Here is a 23812-nt window from a genome sequence, read left to right on the forward strand (position 1 = left end):
TGTCAACGCACAAGTATTAAAGGGCCTTGGAGGCCATCTAGCGTCTGTGTTAGGCGGCTCGCTCCTCCACCGGGCACCGCCCCCGCGGCCCGGCCAAGGACCCCACGGGATGCCCGCGGTGGCGCCTGACCGGAGCGCGGGCGACCAAGGGACGACTCCCGGGACGTTCTCTTGGCCCGCCCGCGTCCGCGGCCCGCGCCATTCCTCGTTAGCGCGGTGGGCGGAGGAGGCGCGGCCCCTGAGGCAGGGTTGGGCGGGACAGCGTGCGCGCTCCCAGGCGGGGTCAGGCCGCCCCTGCCAGGACCCGCGGGCCCGGAAACGCTTGCTGTCACAAAGGGGGGACCACGTGGGCGCCGATTGCCCCCGCGGCGGTCGCGGGGAGCTAGGGTCTTCTGGAGAACCGCCCACCATCTCCGCCCGCCCGACACCTCCGCCCGGCCTGTCCAGCAGCGGCTGGCGCCGGGTTTCGAGGGGAATTCCCGGCTCAGTCTGACCACCTCCCTCCAGTACGTACACGCGTCCCGAACCCGCGTCCTACCGGTCGCTGACCGGCCCCCGCGAACCTCCCACACTCCCGAGGCCCGGCGATCGTGCCCGACCCCATCCCTTCCATTTCAGGTGCTTCCCACTGTCACTGCCACTTAAAGCCAGATCCTAGGCCCCTGAGGCCTCGTCAGACGCCTGGGACAGGAGCCCCCTTATGGGGGTCCCTCTCTTCAAACAGGACTTTCGGGGACTCTCATCTCTTCTCCTTCCCATCTCTTCTCCTTAGGTTTTTCCACTTCATCCGGACCTTCACATAATCATGTCTATCCTCTACGTCTCTCCTCACCCAGATGCCTTCCCCAGCCTTCGAGCCCTCATAGCCGCTCGCTATGGGGAGGCTGGGGAGGGTCCTGGATGGGGAGGAGCCCACCCTCGCATCTGTCTTCAGCCGCCTCCCACCAGCCGGACTCCTTTTCCCCCACCCCGCCTGCCCGCTTTGGAGCAGGGTCCCGGTGGGCTCTGGGTTTGGGGAGCCACAGCTGTGGCCCAGCTCTTGTGGCCAGCAGGCCTGGGGGGCCCTGGGGGTAGCCGGGCAGCTGTTCTTGTCCAACAGTGGGTCAGTTATGCCGACACAGAGCTAATACCAGCTGCCTGTGGAGCAACGCTGCCGGCTCTGGGACTCCGAAGTCCAGCTCAAGACCCCCAGGTGAGTGGGAGGAGAGATGGGGGGAGGCGGAAATTCTGGGTAAGGAAGCTAGGATTGGTGGTGTGGTAACCTTGGGCACTTTTTTTTTTTCCTCCTAATTCTCTGAGTCTTGTCTTTGTATGTCTGTGAAAATGCAAGTCGATGTAATCCCTGTCTCACTGATGTAATGAGATTAAAATATGTGTGTGAAGCACAGCCTTAGTGCCAGGCATTTTTGTTTCTGAGTAAAAGTTGGATGGGAAAAAAAAAAGTTTGATGAGTCTAAAACTGATGAGAATAAGTTACTTTGAACTGTAGGGAAAAACTGGGTAAGGGAAAGATGACAGTTGCTGGGAGGAGATAAAGGAGAAATGAGGAGGAAAGGAAGTGAGGGAGAGGAGAGAGAATCCCACTAGATTGTAACTAAATCCTTCCAGTGTAGGGCTGTGCCTTAGTGTACTTAAAATTCTGCCTCCTGCAGAGTATGGAGCACATGGTGGACACTTGGTATTTCTCTGGTGAATGAACATGTATTGTAGACCCTGGCTTGTTCTCTCCTATTCTGATCACCCTATCTAAAATAGAGTCCCTCTGCCCTGCAAGTCCCTGTTACTCTCAGCCTGCTTATTTGTTCAGGGGAATTAAGAAAAAAAGGAGGGTAGCATATTATGTATTTGCTCATTTATCATTCCCTCAAGAGAATATAGTTGTCGATACCATGGGACTTGGCAATTGCTGGGGATCAAACCCAGGGCCTAGTGTATGTCAATCATGTGTTCTACCCACAGCCAGAATATTTTTCTTATGACCACTCGAATGAAAATGTCTGGTCTCAGGTGGTGATTTGTGGGAGTAGAGGGAAGCCAAGTGGATCAGGTTGGGTGGGCAAAAGAGTGGGATTGAAGTAAGCGAAGTCTTGGCTCAGATCCCTTCCTCTTCCTGCAGGCTGCACTGGGGGCCCTGGGAAAGGCTCTGAGCCCCTTGGAGGAGTGGCTTCGACTGCACACCTACCTGGCTGGAGATGCTCCCACTCTGGCTGACCTGGCTGCTGTGACAGCTTTGCTGCTCCCCTTCCGATATGTGAGTCACTGGGGCCTAGGGAGGAATAAGAGCATTTCTCTCAGACTTCGTTATTGAGTGATGAAGGATAGTCCTGTCTTTTCCCTCCCAGGTCCTGGACCCCTCTGCCCGCCGGATCTGGGGTAATGTGACTCGCTGGTTTATCACATGTATTCGGCAGCCAGAATTCCGGGCTGTGCTAGGAGAAGTGGTTCTTTATGCAGGAACCAGGTCTCTCTCTCAACAGCCAGGTGAGCAGGGGTAAGGTTGTGGATATGTGCTCCTGTGGGGCCTTCCATGGAATTTATTTGCTTTTTTTTGCTAGAAATAGCTAAATCACTGGGGTAGGGGCCTGTTGGCAGGCAAGGGTTAGAGGGATATGGTGATTTGTCAGTGCAAGGGAGCCCTTGAGCTGTTGAAGTAATTCTTCTGAAACACAGTAGTACTGTTCACAGAGGATCCCCAGTAGGCCCCTTCTGAATTTCTGTGCTTCTCTCCAGGACCTGATGTCCCCGCACCCCCAAAGACAGCTGCTCAACTCAAGAAAGAGGCAAAGAAGCGGGAAAAGCTAGAGAAATTCCAGCAGAAGCAGAAGATCCAACAGCAACAGCCACCCCCAGGGGAGGTGAGAGACTAAAGGTGGAGCTGGAAGAAGGGTTGGTGCCATGGTGAGTGACTGATGTCTGGCCCTGTGTCTTCTCCTTCTCAAGCAGAAGAAACCAAAAGCAGAGAAAAAGGAGAAAAGGGATCCTGGGATCATTACCTATGACATCCCAACCCCTCCTGGGGAAAAGAAAGGTACTAGGAGAGGGAAGGGGAGGAGATCCCACCCCGGGAGAACTGAAATGGATTCTTCCCAGTTTTTACCCCTTTTGCACTGTCATGGCTCTTTCCACTTTGCTTGGTAAGAGTTTGCAGGGCATGTTGATGCCTGTCCTATGATGTGAATGACATAGATCCTGGCGGACTGGCCCATTCCTCCCTGGCTGTTCTTTGAGCTGTCCCATCCTTTCCCCTAGATGTCAATGGCAATATGCCAGATTCCTACAGTCCTCAGTATGTGGAGGCTGCCTGGTATCCTTGGTGGGAGAAACAGGGCTTCTTCAAGCCAGAGTATGGGGTGAGTGAGCACAGCTGCCTAGGTCCTGAGGGGGGGCTGGGGAGGGGAAGGGAAGGGTTAAAGAATTTACTGCCTGGGAGGGAGCCAAGGTGAGGTGACATAAAGCCTTAGCACGTGCCCATCCTTTTCCACTGTCAGCGTCCTAGCGTGTCAGCACCAAATTCCCGAGGGGTCTTCATGATGTGCATCCCACCCCCCAATGTGACAGGCTCCCTGCATCTGGGCCATGCACTCACCAACGCCATTCAGGACTCCCTGACTCGATGGTGAGCTCCTGACTATACCTCTAGCTGGTTCCTTCTGTCCTCCCTGCCTTTCTTCTCTTCTCAGAATGGGCCCTCTGGCCTCTCATGTTGACCTTGCTGTATCCCCCAGGGTCACTGTACTTCTCCTGTCCTGGTCACTCCCATCTGATCATTTAGCATCCTTGTCAAGTAATCCCATCCTGCACTCCATTTGTAGGCTCCCTCCTCTCCCTCCCCCCCACTTGTTTTTCTTAAACCTTTGTACCAGTACATGTTAGGAATTCTCATGGGGAGGGGATAGTTTGTTTGGGTACAGGGAATTGAACCCAGGGTGCTTTACCACTGAGCTACATTCTCAGTCCTTTTTATTTTGTTTGTTTATTTATTTATTTATTGTTTCTTTTTTGAACCCAGAGGTGCTTAACTACTGAACCATATCCCCAGCCTTTTAACTTTTTTTTGAGACAGGGTCTCATTAAGTTACTTAGGGCCTTGCTAAGCTGCTAAGGCTGGCTTTGAACTTGTGATCCTCCAGTCTCAGCCTCCTAATCCACTGGGATTACAGGTATACACCACTGGACACAACTTTATTTTCTTATTTTGAGACAGGATCTCAGTTATTGAGGACCTTACTAAATTGCCAAATCTGGCCTCAAAATTGCAATCCTCCTGTCTCAGCTTCCAGAGTTAGTGGGATTATAAGTATGTGCTACTGTGCCCACTAGCCATTTCTTTTAAGGCAGGGTCTTACCATGTTGCCCAGGCTGGCCTTGAACTTGTGGTCCTCCTGCCTCAGCCTCCTGTGCAGCTGGGAGTATAGGAATGTGCCACCATGTTTTTCTGTTGTTTTTTAATAGAACGGGTACACATCAAACATGTCATTATAAAACATTTTTCTTACACCTAACAATTTCTCTTGGAGATCTTTTCTTGTCCTATTCTTTTTAATTGTTCTATAGTATTCCATAGTTTGGGTGTACCGTGGTGGAGTCACTTTGTTATTGATGATTATTCCTAGTTTTCCTCTCATGAAAACCTTGCTCAATATGCTAGGCCACTGAGCTAGATGCCCTTCCCCAGTTTTGTTTTATTATGTTGAGTTCTTTGATATGTGTAGAACTTATTTTTGTGAATATTGGAAAGTAGGCAGACTTTTTTCAAATAACTGGCTTATTGTCCCAAACAAATTTATTAGGTGGTTTATCCGTACCCTACAGATGTGAAATGCCACCTTTCACAAATGCTGAGTTTGCTTGGATCTATTTCCTGACACTGTTTTCTACTCTTAATCTGTCACTTTGTTTCTTTGTGGTAACTTACTTTCATAATCACAACTTTCTCATATGTCTTACTATCTATTTGGGCAAGAGCTTCCTCTTTGTTCTTTTTCCAGATTGCATTCATTTTCTTTCCAGTCTTGAGAATTAGGATGTTTCCAGCTCTACCTTGCTTTCTTTCTCAAGCATCTCCCAACTCCCTGCCTGGAAGCCTTTGTTTCATTTGGTGCCAGCCCAGCTCATCCTTTGACCCTCATGCCCTCCCCACAGGCATCGCATGCGTGGGGAGACTACCCTGTGGAACCCAGGTTGTGACCATGCAGGCATTGCCACCCAGGTGGTGGTGGAGAAGAAACTGTGGCGGGAGCGGGGACTGAGCCGACACCAGCTGGGCCGAGAGGCTTTTCTGCAGGAGGTCTGGAAATGGAAGGAAGAGTGAGTGTGCAGCATCCCTACGGGCATCATGGCCAGGCTTCTCTATCTCCTCCCTGCCCAAAAAAGACCTGTTACCTGGGATCCTTGGCTGCAGGTTAAAACCCTCTGACAGAAGCAGAGGGTCGTTTGGTTTCAGGACCCAGATCAGTTTCAGAAGGATAAGTGAGCCCATGCTGCCCCATCTGCCACCCAGTGTCTCCCTCCATCCTGTGCTTAAGTGTTGATCCCAGCCCATCTATCTATTTCCAGAAAAGGTGACCGGATTTACCATCAGTTGAAGAAACTTGGCAGCTCCTTGGACTGGGATCGAGCCTGTTTCACCATGGACCCTGTGCGCAGGAGGGGTCTCAGGGTTGGGGTGGGAGTGGGTGGCTCCACAGGTTGGGACACTCACAGAAGAGAGCACACATTGCAACCTTCTCCCAGGAAATGAGCCCACTCCTTGGATACCACTGAGGGCTCAGCTATAAATGCCACTTTCTAGCCCCCCTCACAGCCCTTCATATTCTCTGTCCTTATTCGGGAACTTCAAATTTATCCAGACAGCACTTTATCAGGCCTCCTCCCATGGATCCTGAACTCTTGGTATGCTTTGCACCAGCCCCTGACTCCTATCCAAGTGGCTCCCTTGCCTTTTCCAACATCACCAGGCTTGTTGCCTGCTCTTGTGTTCCAATAGCCCCATTTTTCCCTCAAGAAAAGTACTTTCCTCCTAAAGGAGTCATGGTTGGTAGGACTCTGGACAAGCCAGATCCTGTTGCCTTGGGTGTATGCCTAGCCTCCAGGCCTCATCCAACCTTGTGACTTACCCTTGCTTTACCCCAGAAATTGTCAGCAGCTGTGACAGAGGCTTTTGTCCGACTTCATGAGGAAGGTGTCATCTACCGCAGTACCCGCCTGGTCAACTGGTCCTGTACCCTTAACTCTGCCATCTCTGACATTGAGGTACACCCACACTCTTTCAGCCTGTCTTCCATCAATAATACAGCACCAGTCCTGTCCCACAGGTCAAATCTCTAAATACCCTTCTTAACAGGTGGATAAGAAGGAACTGACAGGTCGTACCCTGCTCTCTGTGCCTGGTTATAAGGAGAAAGTGGAGTTTGGGGTCCTCATTTCCTTTGCCTACAAGGTCCAAGGCTCAGGTGGGAGCCAAGGACTCCAGGATTCTGGGCCAGGTTGGGTAGGCGGGCAGGAAGGGGGCCAGGGGTGAGACCATAAAGCCTCTGTCACCATAGACAGCGACGAGGAAGTGGTGGTGGCAACAACTCGGATTGAGACTATGCTGGGAGATGTGGCCGTAGCTGTGCACCCCAAAGATCCCAGATACCAGGTAGGATGAGAGACTGCTGATAATTGAGGAGAATTCTGGCCTAAAAGGGGTTCCCATGCTTATGGGTGGTTGGGGGTAGGGATTGAGACATATGACTGACAACCGGGGAAATTAAGTTAGAAACTCATCTTCTGGCTGTTTTTCCAAACCTGAAGATGGAGCCGTGCATCAGTGAACATTTGGAGGGAGTTTGGTTCAGTTAAGGACCTGGATAGGAGAGACTAGTCTAGCCCTTGTACATTTTTGACATTTCCCTCTGTCCCAAGCACCTTAAGGGAAAGAGCGTGATCCACCCATTTCTGTCTCGGAGCCTTCCTATTGTCTTTGATGATTTTGTGGACATGGAATTTGGCACAGGTAAGCAGAGGGCTGGTACTATGGGAAGAGGAAGAGACTGGCACCCCACAAGGCCCTTCTCAGCCACCCCATCTTTCTCCAAGAAAGACCGGACTTGGGCTCTCTCAGGCGACCGTATTAGGGAGGCAGGGGCCAGGGTGATCTGAGAGCCACATCCCACAACACAAGGGATGAATGTGGGAAGAAACTCCACAAAGTCCCTTGGGACCCTGGTCCTTCTCTTATGCTCCAGGCGCGGTGAAGATCACCCCTGCACATGACCAGAATGACTATGAGGTGGGGCAGCGTCACGGGCTGGAGGCCATCAGTATCATGGATTCCCATGGGGTGCTTGTCAACGTACCCCCACCTTTCCTGGTGAGGCTGCCTGCGGTGTGGAGTCCATGGTTGAGGGAAGTGGGGGAATCCCTAGGCATCACCATGACAAAGCCTTTCTCCCACTCAGGGCCTGCCCAGGTTTGAGGCCAGGAAGGCGGTTCTGGCAGCACTGAAGGAGAAAGGACTGTTCCGTGGCATTGAGGACAACCCCATGGTGGTGCCACTTTGCAAGTGAGGGTGGGGGCCAGGAAGGGTGGGAAGTGGGGAGCTCCTTAGGGTGCTCACTGCCTGGCCTCCTCACCTCATTTGCACCACCAGCCGTTCCAAGGATATAGTGGAGCCTCTGTTAAGGCCACAGTGGTATGTGCGTTGTGGGGAGATGGCCCAGGCTGCCAGTGCTGCTGTGACCCGGGGAGACCTCCACATTCTGCCTGAGGCCCATCAGCGGACATGGCATTCCTGGATGGACAATATCCGGTCTGTAGGACTCTTCAGTGTTGGGTGACTGCCTGAGGGACATGGGCAGGGGCACCTCTAGGCCTCCCTGACGTTCTCCCTACCACTGGCCATTTGCAGGGACTGGTGCATTTCCCGGCAGTTGTGGTGGGGCCATCGCATCCCAGCATACTTCATAACTGTCAGTGACCCATCAGTACCTCCTGGGGAGGTAAGGACAGGCCAGAGCTAGATGTCTGGGGAACTGTGGATTTGTTGGGCTCTGGGTGGGAGAGAGGTCAGGGCAAGGCAGAGATACCCGATGGGTGCTCACTCTGCCTGCGGCAGGACCCTGATGGGCGGTACTGGGTGAGTGGACGCAGTGAGGAGGAGGCCCGAGAGAAGGCAGCCAAGGAGTTTGGAGTGTCGCCTGATAAGATCAGTCTCCAGCAAGGCAAGGCAGGGCCTTGGGGGCGGGTTGGCAGGGCTGGAGCTCTGACCCTCACTTCCTTTTCCTCTGACTTCTGACTTTTGGCCTCCCTCAGATGAGGATGTATTGGACACCTGGTTCTCTTCCGGCCTCTTCCCCTTCTCCATCTTGGGCTGGCCCAACCAGGTGTGTTCCTGGGACTAGACTAGGGTGGGCTTTGGTCTTGAAAGAGAATGCTTAACTCCCCTTTACATCCTGGTCTGCCCACAGTCAGAAGATCTGAGTGTGTTCTACCCGGGGACTCTGCTGGAGACGGGTCATGACATCCTCTTCTTCTGGGTGGCCCGAATGGTCATGCTTGGCCTGAAGCTTACCGGCAGGCTGCCTTTCAGAGAGGTGTGAAAATGGCCAGGACCCTCCCACATTCTCCCTGCTCTCCTGCCCTCTTGTGTTGCAGCTCAGGCTCAACATGGATAGACATCTGTGGATGGGCCCAGTCCCAGCTGGTGGGACTGAAATCTAGCCTGGACTCTGTTCAGTGATTCCTGTGCTTTGGCTTAGGGCTTCCTCTTTCCAGAGGAGAATGGGCTTTTAACTCATTTGCTAAATGAACTGGTGGGGATAATTCAGTGAGGCCTAATGTGTGGCAGATCCTGGTAGTGGGCATTGATACCAGCAAAGGGACTCAACCTCACTGTCCTTCCTGCCTCCTGCCCTGCAGGTCTACCTCCATGCCATTGTGCGTGATGCTCACGGACGGAAGATGAGCAAGTCTCTAGGCAATGTCATTGACCCACTGGATGTCATCCATGGAGTCTCCCTACAGGTAGGACTGGGTCCTGACCCAGCTGTGGGGCTGTGGCCACAGCTATCTGACTACTCCTCCTCCATTGTCAGGGCCTCCATGACCAGTTACTGAACAGCAACCTGGACCCCAGTGAGGTGGAGAAGGCCAAGGAAGGGCAGGTACAGAAGGCAGGCCTTGGGATGGAGCCTGAGTAGAAGGTGGGCAGGACTGACAGGAGGCTCCTCCCTCTGCCTCCTCCTGCAGAAGGCAGACTTTCCCATGGGGATTCCTGAGTGTGGCACTGATGCTCTCCGGTTTGGACTCTGCGCCTACACATCCCAGGGTATAGCCCCCATGCCTCCCTCTCAGCTGCCTCCTTCCTCCTTCCCAGAGGCCTACCCTCTCCTCTGCCCTGGGCACTTGTGAGCCTGGACCAGTAAGGAGAATGGTGAAGACTCTAATTTCACCCCTCACCTAGGTCGTGACATCAACCTGGATGTGAACCGAATATTGGGTTACCGCCACTTCTGCAACAAGCTCTGGAATGCCACAAAGTTTGCCCTCCGTGGCCTTGGGAAAGGTTTTATGCCCTCACCTACCTCCAAGGTGAGGGCCTGGTGGGCAGTAAGGTTGGCTGCACCCACACAGACTATACCCCTGCCCCTCAGCTATCAAGCATAGTTGTATCAGGATTGTATCTGTAGGATCAGGAACCCAAGCCCCAGTCCCTGAGGGTCCTTTCTGTAGCTTGGGATACAGACATAGACAGATAGTAACAGGAATTGGGGTCATCCTTGAGGTGGCTGGAAGCCTGTTTCTTTTCCCTAGACACTGGGCACATGCTCAGTTACTTCTGGAATGGAGATGTACCATGATTCCTACCATTGTGGGGTTCAGGCTCCTCCTTCTATATGGTGGCCTGCTGACTGATATACCACTTTCCCTCAAGCCTGGAGGCCACGAGAGCCTGGTAGACCGCTGGATCCGCAGTCGACTGGCTGAGGCTGTGAGACTCAGCAATGAAGGTTTCCAGGCCTATGATTTCCCAGCTGTCACCACCGCCCAGTACAGCTTCTGGCTCTATGAGCTCTGTGACGTCTACTTGGTAAGAAGAAGCTGAGTGGGGCAGAGCATAGAGGTTGTGAGCCCGGGGCTCAGCTTTACCACTGTTTAGTTATGAGACCTGAGCCAACTCATTCCCTTCCCAATCCTCATAATCACTGTGAGGGCTTGAGACTAGATCTGCAACCTGAGCTTTGTACCTCCCTGTCCCCTAGGAGTGCCTAAAGCCCGTACTGAATGGAGTGGACCAGGTGGCAGCTGAATGTGCCCGCCAGACCCTCTACACCTGTCTAGATGTTGGCCTGCGGCTGCTATCACCCTTCATGCCCTTTGTGACAGAGGAACTCTTCCAGAGGCTGCCCCGGAGGACCCCACAAGCTCCAGCTAGCCTCTGTGTTACCCCCTACCCAGAGCCTGCAGAGGTATGGGGTATGGTCTGGCGGTGACTCAGGCTCACCCCACAGGCCTCCTTCACCTCCTCCTCCATCCCACAGTGCTCCTGGAAAGACCCTGAGGCAGAAGCCGCCCTTGAACTTGCACTAAGCATCACTCGAGTTGTGCGCTCCCTGCGTGCAGACTACAACCTTACCCGGATCCGGCCCGACTGTGAGCTTCAGGCCCTTATGTCTACCTTGCCCCACTGTCCCCAGCCCACTCTAGGAATCCAGTGTCCAGCTGTGGCTGCCTAGTTTCCTGTCTCCTTGTGACCAGACCTCACCTTCCTTCCTTCCTCCCTGGCAGGTTTTCTGGAAGTGGCTGATGAGGCCACAGGTGCTCTTGCATCAGCAGTGTCAGGTTACGTGCAGACGCTGGCCAGCGCGGGTGTCGTAGCTGTCCTGGCCCTGGGAGCTCCTGCACCACAAGGCTGCGCAGTAGCTCTGGCCTCTGACCGATGCTCAATCCACCTGCAGCTGCAAGGCCTGGTGGACCCAGCCCGGGAGCTGGGCAAGCTGCAGGCCAAGCGAGGTGAGGCCCAACGGCAGGCCCAGCGTCTGCGGGAGCGCCGTTCTGCCTCAGGCTACTCTGTCAAGGTGCCCCTCGAAGTCCAGGAGGCAGATGAAGCCAAGGTTTGTAGTGTGGGTGGGCATTTCTTACACCATCATCTCCATCCATCCCTAAGCCCTGGTCTAGAGGCTGGTCTCTGCTCAACCCTGTTAATCCATGGGGGAACTCAGAACCCAGACCCCTTGAGCAGTGACCATGCAGCTTCCTCCCTGTATACATGAGAAACCGCTGTGGGTAAAGGGCCAGCCCAGGTGTGAAGCCCCCCTGCAGACCCTCTGCATCTAAGATCCCTCCAGGGCATAGCAATGGGTAAACTGCATAGACCCAAGAAAACAGTCATGAGCCTAAGAGCAAGAGAGTGTTGGCTGACAGGTTTATCTCACTCGACTCATCCAGCACTCTCTCTGAGTAAGCAGCATTACCATTTGTGTTTTACAAGTGAAGGTAACATGATTTTCCTGGCAGCCTGTGCTTTCCTGCCTGGGTGAGAGTACTGAACAAGGCATGTGTGTTCTGAAGCCCTTCATCCTTTGGGTACTAAGAACTATAAGGGAAGGCCTACATGGCAGGGTCCTGGTGGAAAAGAGTAGGGGTGCTGGTGGGAAGACTGGAAGTAGGGGGAAGGTTACAGCCAAGCACACAGCTCTGGAACTACTCCCCCCTGCTATTCTGGTGTTCAGGTCTTCTCCTTGGGCCTGGGTCCTCACCTCTTCTCATTCCATCTCTAGCTCCAACAGACAGAGGCAGAGCTCAGGAAGGTGGATGAGGCCATCGCCCTATTCCAGAAGATGCTGTGACACCCAACTTCAATCCTCACAGCCCACCATGGGATGGCAGCAATAAAATATTTTGCCACAAACTAATCTCTTATCTGTGCATGTGGTAGGGGTAGAAGCAGGTGCAGAGGGCTGGGTTCGTAAGGCCTCAAAGACTGCTGGTGTAGCTGCAGGCTGGGAACCAGGCATTGGGTCCTGGTGGGCAGAAGGGTGCGTCTGGGTCTGTCCCTGGCATCTTGCCAGGCCTGAGTCATGCTGCTTGCTCCCTTCCTCCTCCCCAGCTCTTCTCACCTCCGCACTGCAGCTGGAGAAAGCCTGCCTTGGTGCCGCCCTGGTGCTGGCCTCTGTGGCCCTGGGCAGGCATGAGTAGAGGGCCAGGGGCTGTCTGTTCTGCCCCCATCTCCTGAGGCCTCCCTCCCCCTCTTTGGAGGCCTGGTTAATTATAACTCTGACCTAAGTGCCCTGTGACTACACCCAGGCTAGTCCTGCCCAGGAGACCCAGCAACCAGGTAGGAAAGAGGCCTGAGAAGAGATTCTGACTTCCTATGCATGGGGGTGTCTCTGGGGCAGGGCTGGGAACTTGACCTGGGACTGGGAGAGGAGAACCTGGGGAAGGAGCCTTGGACTCCCTTCATGGCAGGTGATCTCCCTATTGGTTTGATAAGTCCCTCAGGTTGTCTGGGTGACGGAGAGGGACAGTGGGGGAGCCAGGCTGGAGCAGAAGAGACATTTGAAGCAAAATGAAAGGAGGCGACTAAAGCAGCTGCCCCTGGAGACAAATAGCCAAAACAAACAATTGGATCTGCTGTTTCCTCCTCCCTTGAGAGACTTCTATTCCCTAGGTCCATGTCTCAGCCATGCTTTCTGCAGAGGCGCCCCTGTCCCACCAGGGCCCCTCAGTGCTGCTTCTGCTACAGCTGCTTCTGTCCCCTACTTCTGCCTTCTTTCCCAACATCTGGAGCCTCCTGGCTGCCCCCGGCTCCGTCACCCATCAGGACCTGACTGAGGAGGCTGCACTCAACGTCACCCTGCAGCTCTTCCTGGAGCAGCCACCACCAGACCGGCCCCCACTTCGTCTAGAGGACTACCTGGTGAGCATCCCTGGAGCCCCTCACATCCCTGCTAGATTCCCCAGTTCTCTGGGACTTCTACTCCCTTGAGGGCCCTGGTCACTAAGAGAAGGGACACTGGTATCTCCCCACCTGCTCACCTCCCCTGGTCCTGAGATCAGGAATTCCTCCTCAGAAAGGTCCAAGGCTGCCCACTCTCCTAGGGCCCAGCACCCTCTATTATTCCACCCACACCAGCCTTCAATGACAATGCTGACAATGTGGACAATGATCCAGTCCTCGGGGCTTCCCTGGAGCCCCTGTTCCCTACCACTCTCACCAGGGCCGAACCCTTCTTGCTGACGACCTCTTTGCTGCTTACTTTGGACCTGCGTCTCCTTCCCGGCGGTTCCGAGCAGCCTTAGGTGAGGTGTCCCGTGCCAATGCAGCCCAGGACTTCCTGCCAACTTCCAGGAATGACCCTGACCTTCATTTTGATGCTGAGCGTCTAAGTCAGGGACGCACCCGCTTGATGGGGGCTTTGCAGGAGACATTGGTGGCGGCTAGAGCCCTTGACCACACATTGGCCCGCCAACGCCTTGGGGCTGCACTTCATGCCTTGCAGGTGAGAACAGAGTAGGGGGAATGGCCAGAGGGGTCTTTAGTTTTCCTTTCCCAGTGGGGTCTGACCTTAATCATGCCTTGTCTACCCTTACTCTAGCGGGATGAGGCTCTGACCTACTTTCCAAACCAGCAGTGCTTCCTGAGGGGCCACTGTGGCTGGAGAAAAGGGAGGGAGAGGATAGTAACGAGTGGGAGAGGTGAGGGGGAGCAGCTTATCTGTGGGCCACTGAGAGGCTTTTGGCTTAGACTCCCACGATAGGAAGAGGGTTGGGACACTCCCCTTGGCCAAAGCTCTGTTCTGGGCAATGAAGAGAGGAGCATTGGAGGGTGATGGGAGTAGTGGGGTGGGAGAAGACTTTCTGGGTGGGAATTTGAAGGAGTAGCACGTTAGGGCTGGATTTCATGACAAGATCAGACTAGTGCCTTGTTCCCCTTCACTTCTCCCTGGGGACCAGGATTTCTACAGTCACAGCAACTGGGTGGAACTGGGGGAGCAGCAGCCATACCCTCACCTCCTCTGGCCACGGCAAGAGCTCTGGAGCCTGGCACAAGGTATGGCCATGATCTTGTGGTAAGGTGGGAACTCAGAGCCACCATCTCTCAGTGCACCCTTTGTCACATCCTGAGGTCACATAGGATTCTATGTGATTTCATCTCTGCAAGAACTGTGAGGTCCCCTAGTTCAACTAAAGACCAGGTCAGTTAAGTGACTTCACCAGGGTCACGGGGAGAACAGCCAGGACCAGGTCTTCAGACCTCAGACTAATCTTTCATGTGGCTTGCTCCCCTACCCTCACTGGCTCCTATGACCTCTCATAGTCCTGCTCAGCCTCCCAGCTAAACTAGGACCCAGAATTTGCCTCCTGTTCATTATAAGTTTACTTCCTTACTATAGCTCACAGAAGACGGACTCCCCATGCAGTTGGTTCCAATACTTCCTGAGTTTTCTAGCACAGCCCCAGTCTCAAACATCCAGTCCCACTACCAGCCCTGAACTCCAGATTTTAGTTCAGAAAGTCTAGCCAGGGTGCCTATGAGCTTTCACCTTGTTCCATCCCAGAGTGAAGACTGAAGTTGGGTGGCAGGGAAAAAGTCTTGGGGTGGCTGAGGCTTCATTTCTAGCCCCTTCCCTCTCTTCTCAGTGGGCAATCCTACCTGCACTGATTGTGAGGAGCTCAGCTGCCCTGGGAATTTGCTGGGCTTCACACTCCTCACCTCTGGCTACTTTGGAACTCATCCCCCGAAACCTCCAGGTACCAGATAAGAAAACTCCCCAGAAGTAAAGAGAGAAAGTAATTTCCTTTGACCACTTACACAGGGTCTTAGTCCTGTAGGCCCTTGTCCCATTTGCCATTGCATCACTTCCTAGGAGAGGTTATTGGGAATGGGATGGGTGGATGAAGGTCCACTGAAGAGGCCATGATCTTTGGGTGCAGAGCAGCTTCTTGCTCCACTCACAGGATTTTTCTCTTGCCTGTGGGCAGTGTTAGGAGACTGACTGGAGGGATCTGGGGATCTATCATGTGATTAACCCCTCCATGTTTACTCTGGGTTTGCTTCTACAGTGCCATAATTTCCTACTGATACTTTGGTAAGGGGTTAGAGGGTCATACCAAGGCAGAAGTCCCCAATTTTCTTAGGAGGCAGTGTGATTTTTTTTTTTTTTTTTTTTTTTAAACCTCTACCCTCCAGATCTCTTTCCCCAACCCAGGGAAATGTAGCCATGGGGGCCATTTTGACCAGAGCAGCTCCCAGCCACCCCGGGGAGGCATCAACAAGGACAGCACATCCCCAGGATTCTCCCCCCACCACATGCTGCACCTCCAGGCTGCAAAACTGGCCCTTCTGGCCTCTATCCAGGCCTTCACACTCCTGAGAAGCCGCCTGGGAGACAGTGGTTTCTCCAGGTTAGTGCCCTCCTAGAGATGGGTCCTCTGATGGGTTTGTGCTCCTGGGAGAACTGAGAAACCAGAGTTTGGGGACAAATATGCAGATCCTTCACTATATTTCTGGCCTGCTCCCCAGGCTACTGGACATTACCCCAGCATCTAGCCTGAGCTTTGTCCTGGATACCACTGGCAGCATGGGTGAGGAGATCAATGCTGCCAAAATCCAAGCTCGCCACATCATGGAACAGCGGCAGGGTGGTCCCATGGAGCCTTCTCACTACATCCTGGTGCCTTTCCATGACCCAGGTAGCTGTGGTCTGGCCAGGGCAGTGGAGGGAAGGGAAGTCCAGGGCAAGGGATAAAGGAAGTGGGCCTCATGGTAACTCTTCCTGAATGAACCTCTACTGGGTACCTGTGTGCATATAGAATGCAAGTGGCCACTTCTTCTGTTTGCAAAATGGCAGCACTCTCCATAAGTCTAATGTGTAATCCATGCTTAGGCATATGGTCTCTGCCTTCTTCAGCTTTCTTGCTAATAATTCATTTTCATCTCTCCATTTCTTATAGACAAAGATTGGGATGAAGATGAGGGGTTGGTGGGTCTGTTCCTTTGAGATATCTAGTTACATTATATTCTTTTTCCTACTGAACTAGAAGTCTGCGATCAGGCCTGGGTCCACCAGTCTTACTGTGTTCTTGGGCTGGCCATTTAATCTCCCTTGGCCTCAATTTAATCATTCATAAAGTGGATTTCAACCCTACCTTATCTAACTCCCAGGGTTGAAATAATAATCAAATAAAATATCTCCGGGGGGTTTGGGGTTTTAGCTACATGGTAGAGTACTTGTCCAGCATGCATGAAGCCCTTGGTTCAATCCCTATCACTTAAAAAAATTATAGATATATAACATATACAGATATGCCTCTCAAACTGCAAATTCCCTAAAGGGAAGGCTTGTCTTTTTGTCTTATAAATCTTATTTAAGCATTTAATAGGGACTTATTACATGTTTGGTGAAGGCATGAATAAATGAATAATTAAGATTTTTGCACTATACCCAGGCACTGTTCTAAGATTTACAAAATAAATTAATTTAGTCCACCTAATAAGTCTCTGAGGTAAGTACTATTATTTTCTCTGACTTTTCTGATGAGGACACTGAGGGCCTAGTTTTTATGTAGGCATAAAAAATGTCCATAAATGTTCACTCAAAGCTGGGCATGGTAGTACATGCCTGTAATCCCAGTAACTTGGGATACTGAGGCAGGAGGACTGCGAGTCCAGCCTTAGCAGATTGTAAGTTCAAAGCCAGCCTCAGCAACTTAGTGAGGTCCTAAGCAACTCAGGGAGACCCTGTCTCTAAATAAAATATAAAAAAAGAGCTGGAGATATGGCTCGGTGACTAAGCACCCCTAGGTTCAATCCCTGATACAAAAAAAAAAAAAAAAAAAAAAAAAGTAATTCCAGAGGAATTGCTACCATTTTAAGGGAGTGGAGACCCACTTTCCCTGTCTGACTCTACCCTTCTCTCTGATGAGTATAGGAAGTCATATAAATAAAAAGGAATAATGTACATTCTTTTTTAGTACCAGGGATTAAACTCAGGGTTGCTTAACAACTAAGTCACATCCTCAGCCCTTTTTTTATATTTTATTTAGAGACAAGTTCTCACTGAGTTGCTTAGTACCTCACTAAGTTGCTGAGGCTGGCTTTGAACTTGCAATCCTCCTGCCTCAGCCCCTCCAGGTGTGCGCCACTGTGCCCTAACCCTAACCCTAACCCTGCTTTCCTTTCTTTTTTACTGGGGATTGGACCCAGGGTCTCTTGCATGCTAGGCAAAGAATACCCCAGGAGTACGCAGGCCTCTATACTGGGGAGGTGGTCCAGGGTAGGAATGAGGGGAGCTCTTTTCCTACTCACCTCAACTTCCTTTCTTCCTGCCCAGGGTTCGGCCCTGTGTTTACAACCAGTGATCCTGACAGCTTCTGGCAGCAACTCAATGAAATCCACGCCTTGGGGGGTGGAGATGAGCCTGAGATGTGCCTGTCTGCCCTGGAGGTCTGACCTGTCCCTTCCTCTTCCCCCTTCCTGCTTGTCCTGCCTTTTCCAGGCCCTGCCACCAGAGGGAGATAGAGCTAAAATCCTCCCCAGCCTCTGTTCCCAGGCCCTTCAGAGTCTAGTTCTACTAGCCTCACTCCAGGGTTCCAGGGTCATATTCCTTTCTACTCTGTCCTCCCTGGCTCTGCCAACACCCCGCTGCTGTGATTCTTAACACTATCCCTCTTCCTCCCTGCCAGCTAGCCCTGCTGCACACACCTCCACTTTCAGACATCTTTGTCTTCACTGATGCCTCCCCCAAGGATGCCTTTCTCACCAACCGGGTAGAATCCCTGAGTCAGGAGCGGCGGTGCAGGGTGAGCACAGTTGGTGAGAGACCCAGTGTTAGCCACCCAAGAATGGGAGTGACCCTATGACAATAGCCTCATAACAATGGTGACACCATACACTAAGGTGGCCAGGCTAGCTATGCCTTTAACTATATAGTCCTACTCTTAATACTTCTGAATTCATATTTGAACCTGCACAGTAAACTATTTGAAGAACTGGAAAACTAGTTGCTAAAACTCTACCATAAAACCTGATGGTTACAAAGGGGCAGCTAACTATTGAGGGTCAGAGGGTTGTATCATTAGAATACTGTGAAAGCATCCAGAATACAGACAGAAAGACTTTATCATTAACCATCAATTCTGCAGAACTTTTGAGCAGAATAGAACTTCATTTACAATACTATATGGTACCTTGGACACCTCAAGCATTGGACTGTCTTCTGGCCACAGGTGACGTTCCTGGTGACTGAAGACCCATCGAGGGTTCAGGGTAGAGCTCGGCGTGAGATCCTATCTCCTGTGCGTTTTGAACCATATGAAGCAGTGGCCCTGGCCTCAGGAGGAGAGGTGATCTTCACCAAAGACCAGCACATTCGGGATGTGGCAGCAATTGTTGGGGAGAGCATGGCTGCTCTGGTAAGTAGATACCAGAGGGCCTGGTGCTCTCTGCTCAGAGCTGAGAACTGTGGTACCTCTTCTCACTTCTCAAAGGAGAAAGGGGTGCTTTGTTGCCATTCAGTCAGAAGTGTGGACAAGGAACTTTCTTTTCCTTCTGAGCTCCATGGCTATCTATCTTCCACATTGCCCTTTCAAATTGGTAAACTTCCCTTCTACCATGGCCTAGCTCAGGGCTATCACAAAAAATCCTTCCCTCTTTTAAGGGTGAACAAGAAGTAGTCACCTCATTCTGAATCTCTCACTTCCAGCTTTGTTGTTGAACATAGTAAGTGTGCCTTCATTAGTATCCCTTCTCCTGGTGTGACTTGGTGTCTCTCTGTCTCTGCCTTTCTCCTGCTCTTTGTTTCCACTCATTTCATGCCTTACTTTCTCCCGTGTGTTTTGGTCCTGCCCATCTCCCAAGGTGACTCTTCCCCTGGAACCTCCTGTCATAGTGCCTGGCAAGCCACTTGTGTTCAGTGTTGATGGACTACTTCAGAAGGTCACAGTCCGGATGCATGGGGAGATCAGCAGCTTCTGGATCAAGAACCCTGCTGGTACTCCATGTGTGGCTCAAGGCAGAGAGAAAAATTTAGATGGAGAATGGAGAACTAGGGGGCATGTGCTAAAGGATAGGGATTGTTTCATGCACACAATCTATTATCCCCATCCCAGGAGTATTCCAGAGCCAAGAAGAAGGTGTGGGTCCTCTGGGTCATACTCACCGCTTTGGGCAATTCTGGATGGTGACCCTGACTGACCCCCCACAGAGAGGGACTTGGGAGATCCAAGTCACAGCTGAGGGCACCCCTCGGGTGAGAGTGCAAGGTAAGGAGGGAGATGTTCTTGGGAAGGGAAGGAGAAACTCAGGGCTCAGAGAGCAATATCAGGCACATTCCTCTCAAGAAGGTCCCTGACTGCCTTCACCCTCCCACAGCCCAGACCTCCCTGGACTTCCTCTTCCACTTTGGTATCCCCATGGAGGATGGGCCCCACCCTGGCCTTTACCCTCTGACTCAGCCTGTTGCAGGTACATCTATTCCCTGTCTGCCCCCAACCTCAGTTCATTATGTATGTGAATGTGTGTGTGTGTGTGTGTACATACATATAATCATACATATGTGTATACATATGTACATATACACATACATGTCCATGGATACATATTTGTATATGTACACATTTTTATTGCATAAAGAACCATAACTAAGTGTACAGCTTTGTGGATTTTATATAATACACCCATGTGACCTCCCCTTCTTTCCCTTCCTGTCTCAGGTCTCCAGACTCAGCTGCTGGTAGAAGTGACAGGGCTGGGTTCCAGAGGCAACCCTGGGGATTCTCCCCCACAATTCTCTCATGTCATCCTCAGAAGGGTTCCAGAGGGTGCTAAGCTGGGTCAGGTGCCCTTGGAGCCCTTAGGACCCCCAGAGCGAGGTCTCCTCACAGCTTCACTGCCACCCACATTGCTGTCTACCCCCGGACCTCTCTCCCTGGAGCTCATTGGCCAGGATGGAGGGGGTCAGGGCCTGCACAGGATTGCCCCCCAGCCTTGCACTGTGGCCCCTGTGCTTCTGGAGGTAAGACCTCAGGAGAAGGTGCGGGCTTGGGTTGGAGAGATCTTAGGGACTTTTCCCCCCTGACTGGTCTTTCTCTGCAGTTCAGTGGTCCCCCAGGTTTCTTGACCCCCGGCAGCAAGGCCCCTCTCAGCCTCCGCATCGCCAGCTTCTCAGTACCTCAGGATCTAGATATTAGGATATCTGTCAACCCCAGCTTTGCCCTCACCTCCAACCTCTCTAGGTGAGTCCTCTATACCCTCCTGCAGGGTTCTGACCCCACCCGTTGGTTCTAGGGGTGTGACCCCATGCTCTTCATTCCAAATCCTGCCCCTAAACCGTTCTGATTAGCCCTAAGAGTCCCTGCATCCCCTTTCCTGCCCTTGGCTCACCCCTGGACTCTCAGCCACTGGGAGCCTTCCTTGGGGCTTCAAGCCTCATGTTCCTAACCACTCTCAAGGGTTCGAGTGGGGCTGAATGAATCCGCCTGGGGACGCTTGTGGCTGGAAGTTCCAGACTCAGCAGCCCCGGACTCTGTGGTGATGGTGACTGTGACCGCCTTGGGTCAAGAAGTCAGCCTAATGCCACCGACCCATGCCTTCTTGCGGCTTCTGGTGCTGGCTCTGGCCCCAGGCCCGCAGGTGAGGTGCTTTCACCTTTTATCTCAGGAGAGGCAGGGCAAGAGGAGAGCAGTGTAGGCTTAATTTGGACAAAGCTCTAGTGCACCTGACCTTCCCTCCCTCTCCCCTCAGGACCAGCTCTCTGCCCCTGCCTACTCATCTGGGCCTGTCGTCACCACCGCCACTCCTGTCTTTCATCCTTCCACTTTGGTGACTCAAGGCAGGGCTGGAGGGAAGGCAGGCAGTCCCTGGTGGGGCACAGTTGGAGGTGTACTCCTGCTAAGCCTTGCCGCCTGCTGACAAAACAGCACCTAGAGGGATGAGTCTCCACCTTTTCAATCTACCCCACTAGTGAGACCATGAGATGGGCCTCAGGACTTTATTTCTCCCAGCTGGGATGGAGGTTTTCCTTCTCTGGACTTTGTTCCTTCTCTTTCTTTTGCACTGTTGGGGATTAAACTCAGGGCCTCAGGCATCCTAGGCAACACTGTGCCCCAGCCTTTTCTATTTTTTATTTTAACGGGGTCTTGCTAAGTTGCCCAGGCTGGCCTTGTGATCCTACTACCTCAGCCTCCTGAGTAGCTGGGATTACAGGCACGGGTTACTACATCAGGCCTTTTCTTTCTTTAAAAATCATGAGCTTGGTGTTCTCAGTGGATACAGCATTTGCCTAGCATGGTTAAGGCCGAGTTCCATACCTAGACTCGAAAAACAAAAAAACAGCAAGATTGGGATAGAAGGCAATGGATTTTCTGGCAATGCACTTTCTCTAACCCTTATGGAAACCAAACCAAACATATTTTTTTTTTTTTGAAAATGTTACTCTTTCTCTGTAGTATGTTTAGTCATGCTCTCCCAGGCCCAGGTAGAGGGGAAGATATATGGGGAGTAGACTAGTTTTGGAAGGAGGTAGGTACCAGGAAGTGTTATTTATACAGTTGTTTTTATTTTAAACTCTGGAGCAGCTTCTATTTTATTTTTCTATTCAAAGCTAAAGGATGGTTTCAATGAACATGTCTTCGCCCCTGAGGAATTTCAAAGAAAGATCATTTTTGCATATCATATAGGGAGAGTGAGGGCATGAGACATCAAGAAGAGGAAACAGAAATTTTTAGGAGCAGAGGATAAATATGTACCAAGATGTCTGAACACTGTTGACCCAAGAATTGGAGCCATTGGGCTGTCAGGTGAAGACAGAATAAGGAGAGGAAGTTCTGACTCAAAACTCCTCCTTCACTAGACTGAGGAAGATTTACACACGGGTAGGGCCTCTCTGACCCTGGGGACAGCCCAGCTGAGCCATCTCCTGGGGCTGAATGATTCCTATTTGCTGCCTTGATAACTCCTGGAGAAGAGGAGAAAAATGGACTAAGCATCTGTATGCTCCCCACCCCATGGGGCCAGGGCTTCTGTCCCCCACCTCCAATACCTGTTGCTGCCACAAGTTCTGCTTCCAGGACCTTTCCTTCCAGTTCTGGGTGGTGCAGGAACTGGCCTTGTTCAATGGATGTGGGGAGAACTGGTGGTGAGATTCACTGTGAATTCTGTTAAATGAGGTACTGACCCCAACAATATCCTTCTCTCCTCCAATTTCCCAAAAGTTTAAACTAAAAACAATAAACTTACCTTTCCTTGAATCAGATTCTGCAAACAGATATTCACCTTTTGAATTTGGGCTAACTGGGGGCCGCCAGGCTCCGAGTGTAAATCTGTTAGAAAATTCTAAAGGAGAAATTGGAGGCTGACAACATGGTGAAAACTTCAGGTCCATCTGCCACTCTTCTGTCTTCATAGGCCATTCCTTTCCTCATATGGATCCCCTCATCTCAGTACCCTTTCAGGCAGTGGAAAAATCCACCTCCATCCCTGTGATAGTACAGATCCCCATCCCCCTCAAATAATACAACCCCCCCCCCCCATATGGATCCTTCCTATCCATCCCTACCCTATTGGAATAACCCAGGCCACTCCCTACTCCCCATGGAGTGATCCAAATCATGTCCCTCTGAATGGAATGCAGACCAACCTCCTCCAAGCGGGAACAATGAACATGGACCTAACACTTGGTGGCATCCTGTCATTCCAATGTTGCCTCTAATTCATGATCCCTACCCATTAACTCTCCCCTTTCCAGAGTGGTCTCAGGCCATGTCCACCTACTCCCTGCTCCTTCCTCCCCAACCCTACCACACAGGGGCAGTCCCTACCTCACCAAGGGCTCCCAAATGCAGCTGCCGTTGCTGTGCCTCCCTCAGATGGTCTTCAAACCAGGCACGGCCATGTTCCAGCAGCTCCAGCCCCTGCCACAGGGCATCCTGCTCTCTCTCCAGAGCCTGCATCCTCTGCAGCTAGGTCAGACAATAAGCAGAGGCTGACTTGTCCCACAGCCATGGCCCCTTTCCCTCACCCCTGTTTGGGCTCACTGGTTACTGAGTGTGAGTCCACGCTGGCCACTGAGGACCTGGAGGGAAAGGGGAAGTAAGGGAGAAGACCTATGGGTCCTTGGAGTTGAGTAGAAATATAAAGGACAGGGGAAGGAAAGATAGTAGAATGAGACACAGTATTGCTCTATGTACATTATGATTAATACATGAATGGTGTAAATATACATTGTGTAGAACCATAGAATGAAAAGTTGTACCATATTTGTGTACAATTAATCAAAATACAGTCTGTAAAAATTAAAATTAAAAAAATTACAGAAAAAATATATAAAGGACAGATCTAGGGAAAGGGACCTCTTGTTGGGCTAATACTTACCCAAAGGAAGAAGCTCTGGGCCCCTGGGTCTTCGCGGCTTGTTCCCAGTGGCAGAAGCAGAACTGTGTAGGGAGCCTGTGCCAGGGGCTGCCCAGCAGAACCCGGGCTCCCCATGGCTCTGAGGTGGGGAAGGATGCAGCCACTCCCTCTGCTACAGTCTGAGCTGGTCCCTCCCCCTCTGCCCCTGCCTCACACCCATCCTGGCTTGTCTTTCAACTTCTCTGGCCCCTTCCTGTGGTGTCTGTCTAAGGCTAAGGTGTTCTTAGTTAAGGGGAGAAGTCATCTCTCTTGACTCCTCTTCCATTTCTTTTTTTCCTAGGGCCTTTCTTAAGTGACTTTTTCTCATGAAGTCTCCTAGGGAAGAATCTGAGGGTCTTCCTATAGCAGTGTCACGGTATTTTTAGTGAGGTAGGGCAGGTTCCTCTGTGGAATTTTGCTTGGTGTTTCAACTCTTTC

The 23812-nt window shown here is 51.8% G+C and overlaps 3 protein-coding genes across 9 annotated transcripts; 2 read left to right on the top strand and 1 right to left on the bottom strand.

Moving 5' to 3' along the window:
• Positions 1 to 150: 150 nt before the first annotated feature.
• VARS1 (valyl-tRNA synthetase 1) lies at positions 151 to 11897 on the top strand. 3 transcript variants are annotated; one of them, XM_079147987.1, is made up of 30 exons: positions 151 to 506; positions 773 to 1192; positions 2117 to 2251; positions 2343 to 2481; positions 2731 to 2855; positions 2941 to 3028; positions 3250 to 3350; positions 3489 to 3616; positions 5143 to 5307; positions 5557 to 5638; positions 6133 to 6252; positions 6344 to 6452; positions 6546 to 6640; positions 6907 to 6997; positions 7230 to 7354; positions 7443 to 7546; positions 7634 to 7792; positions 7892 to 7982; positions 8099 to 8204; positions 8296 to 8366; positions 8451 to 8576; positions 8902 to 9006; positions 9078 to 9146; positions 9232 to 9310; positions 9446 to 9573; positions 9917 to 10072; positions 10245 to 10451; positions 10524 to 10635; positions 10771 to 11096; positions 11763 to 11897. In XM_079147987.1, the coding sequence occupies exons 2-30, from the start codon at positions 806 to 808 to the stop codon at positions 11829 to 11831; spliced, it is 3798 nt and encodes a 1265-aa protein (XP_079004113.1). In that variant the 5' UTR covers positions 151 to 506; positions 773 to 805; the 3' UTR covers positions 11832 to 11897. The 3 variants fall into 3 exon arrangements, with proteins under 3 accessions (XP_079004113.1, XP_079004115.1, XP_079004114.1); XM_079147989.1 differs by having other exon boundaries at positions 152 to 506; positions 2944 to 3028; XM_079147988.1 differs by having other exon boundaries at positions 501 to 618.
• A 36-nt stretch (positions 11898 to 11933) lies between these two features.
• On the top strand, positions 11934 to 21727 carry VWA7 (von Willebrand factor A domain containing 7; the record flags this gene model as incomplete). 5 transcript variants are annotated; one of them, XM_079147990.1, is made up of 17 exons in its annotated part: positions 11934 to 12319; positions 12653 to 12901; positions 13203 to 13484; positions 13939 to 14035; positions 14626 to 14736; positions 15195 to 15390; positions 15509 to 15678; positions 17319 to 17431; positions 17671 to 17787; positions 18214 to 18399; positions 18845 to 18977; positions 19096 to 19248; positions 19358 to 19450; positions 19699 to 20000; positions 20081 to 20220; positions 20437 to 20617; positions 20729 to 20896. In XM_079147990.1, exons 2-17 carry the CDS (start codon positions 12668 to 12670, stop codon positions 20894 to 20896), a joined length of 2676 nt encoding a protein of 891 aa, XP_079004116.1. In that variant the 5' UTR covers positions 11934 to 12319; positions 12653 to 12667. The 5 variants fall into 5 exon arrangements, with proteins under 5 accessions (XP_079004116.1, XP_079004118.1, XP_079004119.1 ...); XM_079147992.1 differs by lacking the exon at positions 11934 to 12319 and adding an exon at positions 21588 to 21727 and having other exon boundaries at positions 12327 to 12901; positions 20729 to 20947; XM_079147991.1 differs by lacking the exon at positions 11934 to 12319 and adding an exon at positions 12409 to 12450.
• Positions 21728 to 21848: 121 nt separating this feature from the next.
• On the bottom strand, positions 21849 to 23470 carry SAPCD1 (suppressor APC domain containing 1; the record flags this gene model as incomplete). Its single annotated transcript, XM_079147996.1, has 4 exons — positions 21849 to 22115; positions 22223 to 22318; positions 22804 to 22944; positions 23357 to 23470. 4 exons carry the CDS (start codon positions 23468 to 23470, stop codon positions 21849 to 21851), a joined length of 618 nt encoding a protein of 205 aa, XP_079004122.1.
• Between the last annotated feature and the right edge of the window lie 342 nt (positions 23471 to 23812).

Source organism: Sciurus vulgaris, assembly GCF_902686455.1.
Source record: "Sciurus vulgaris genome assembly, chromosome: 7".
Lineage (NCBI taxonomy): Eukaryota > Metazoa > Chordata > Mammalia > Rodentia > Sciuridae > Sciurus > Sciurus vulgaris.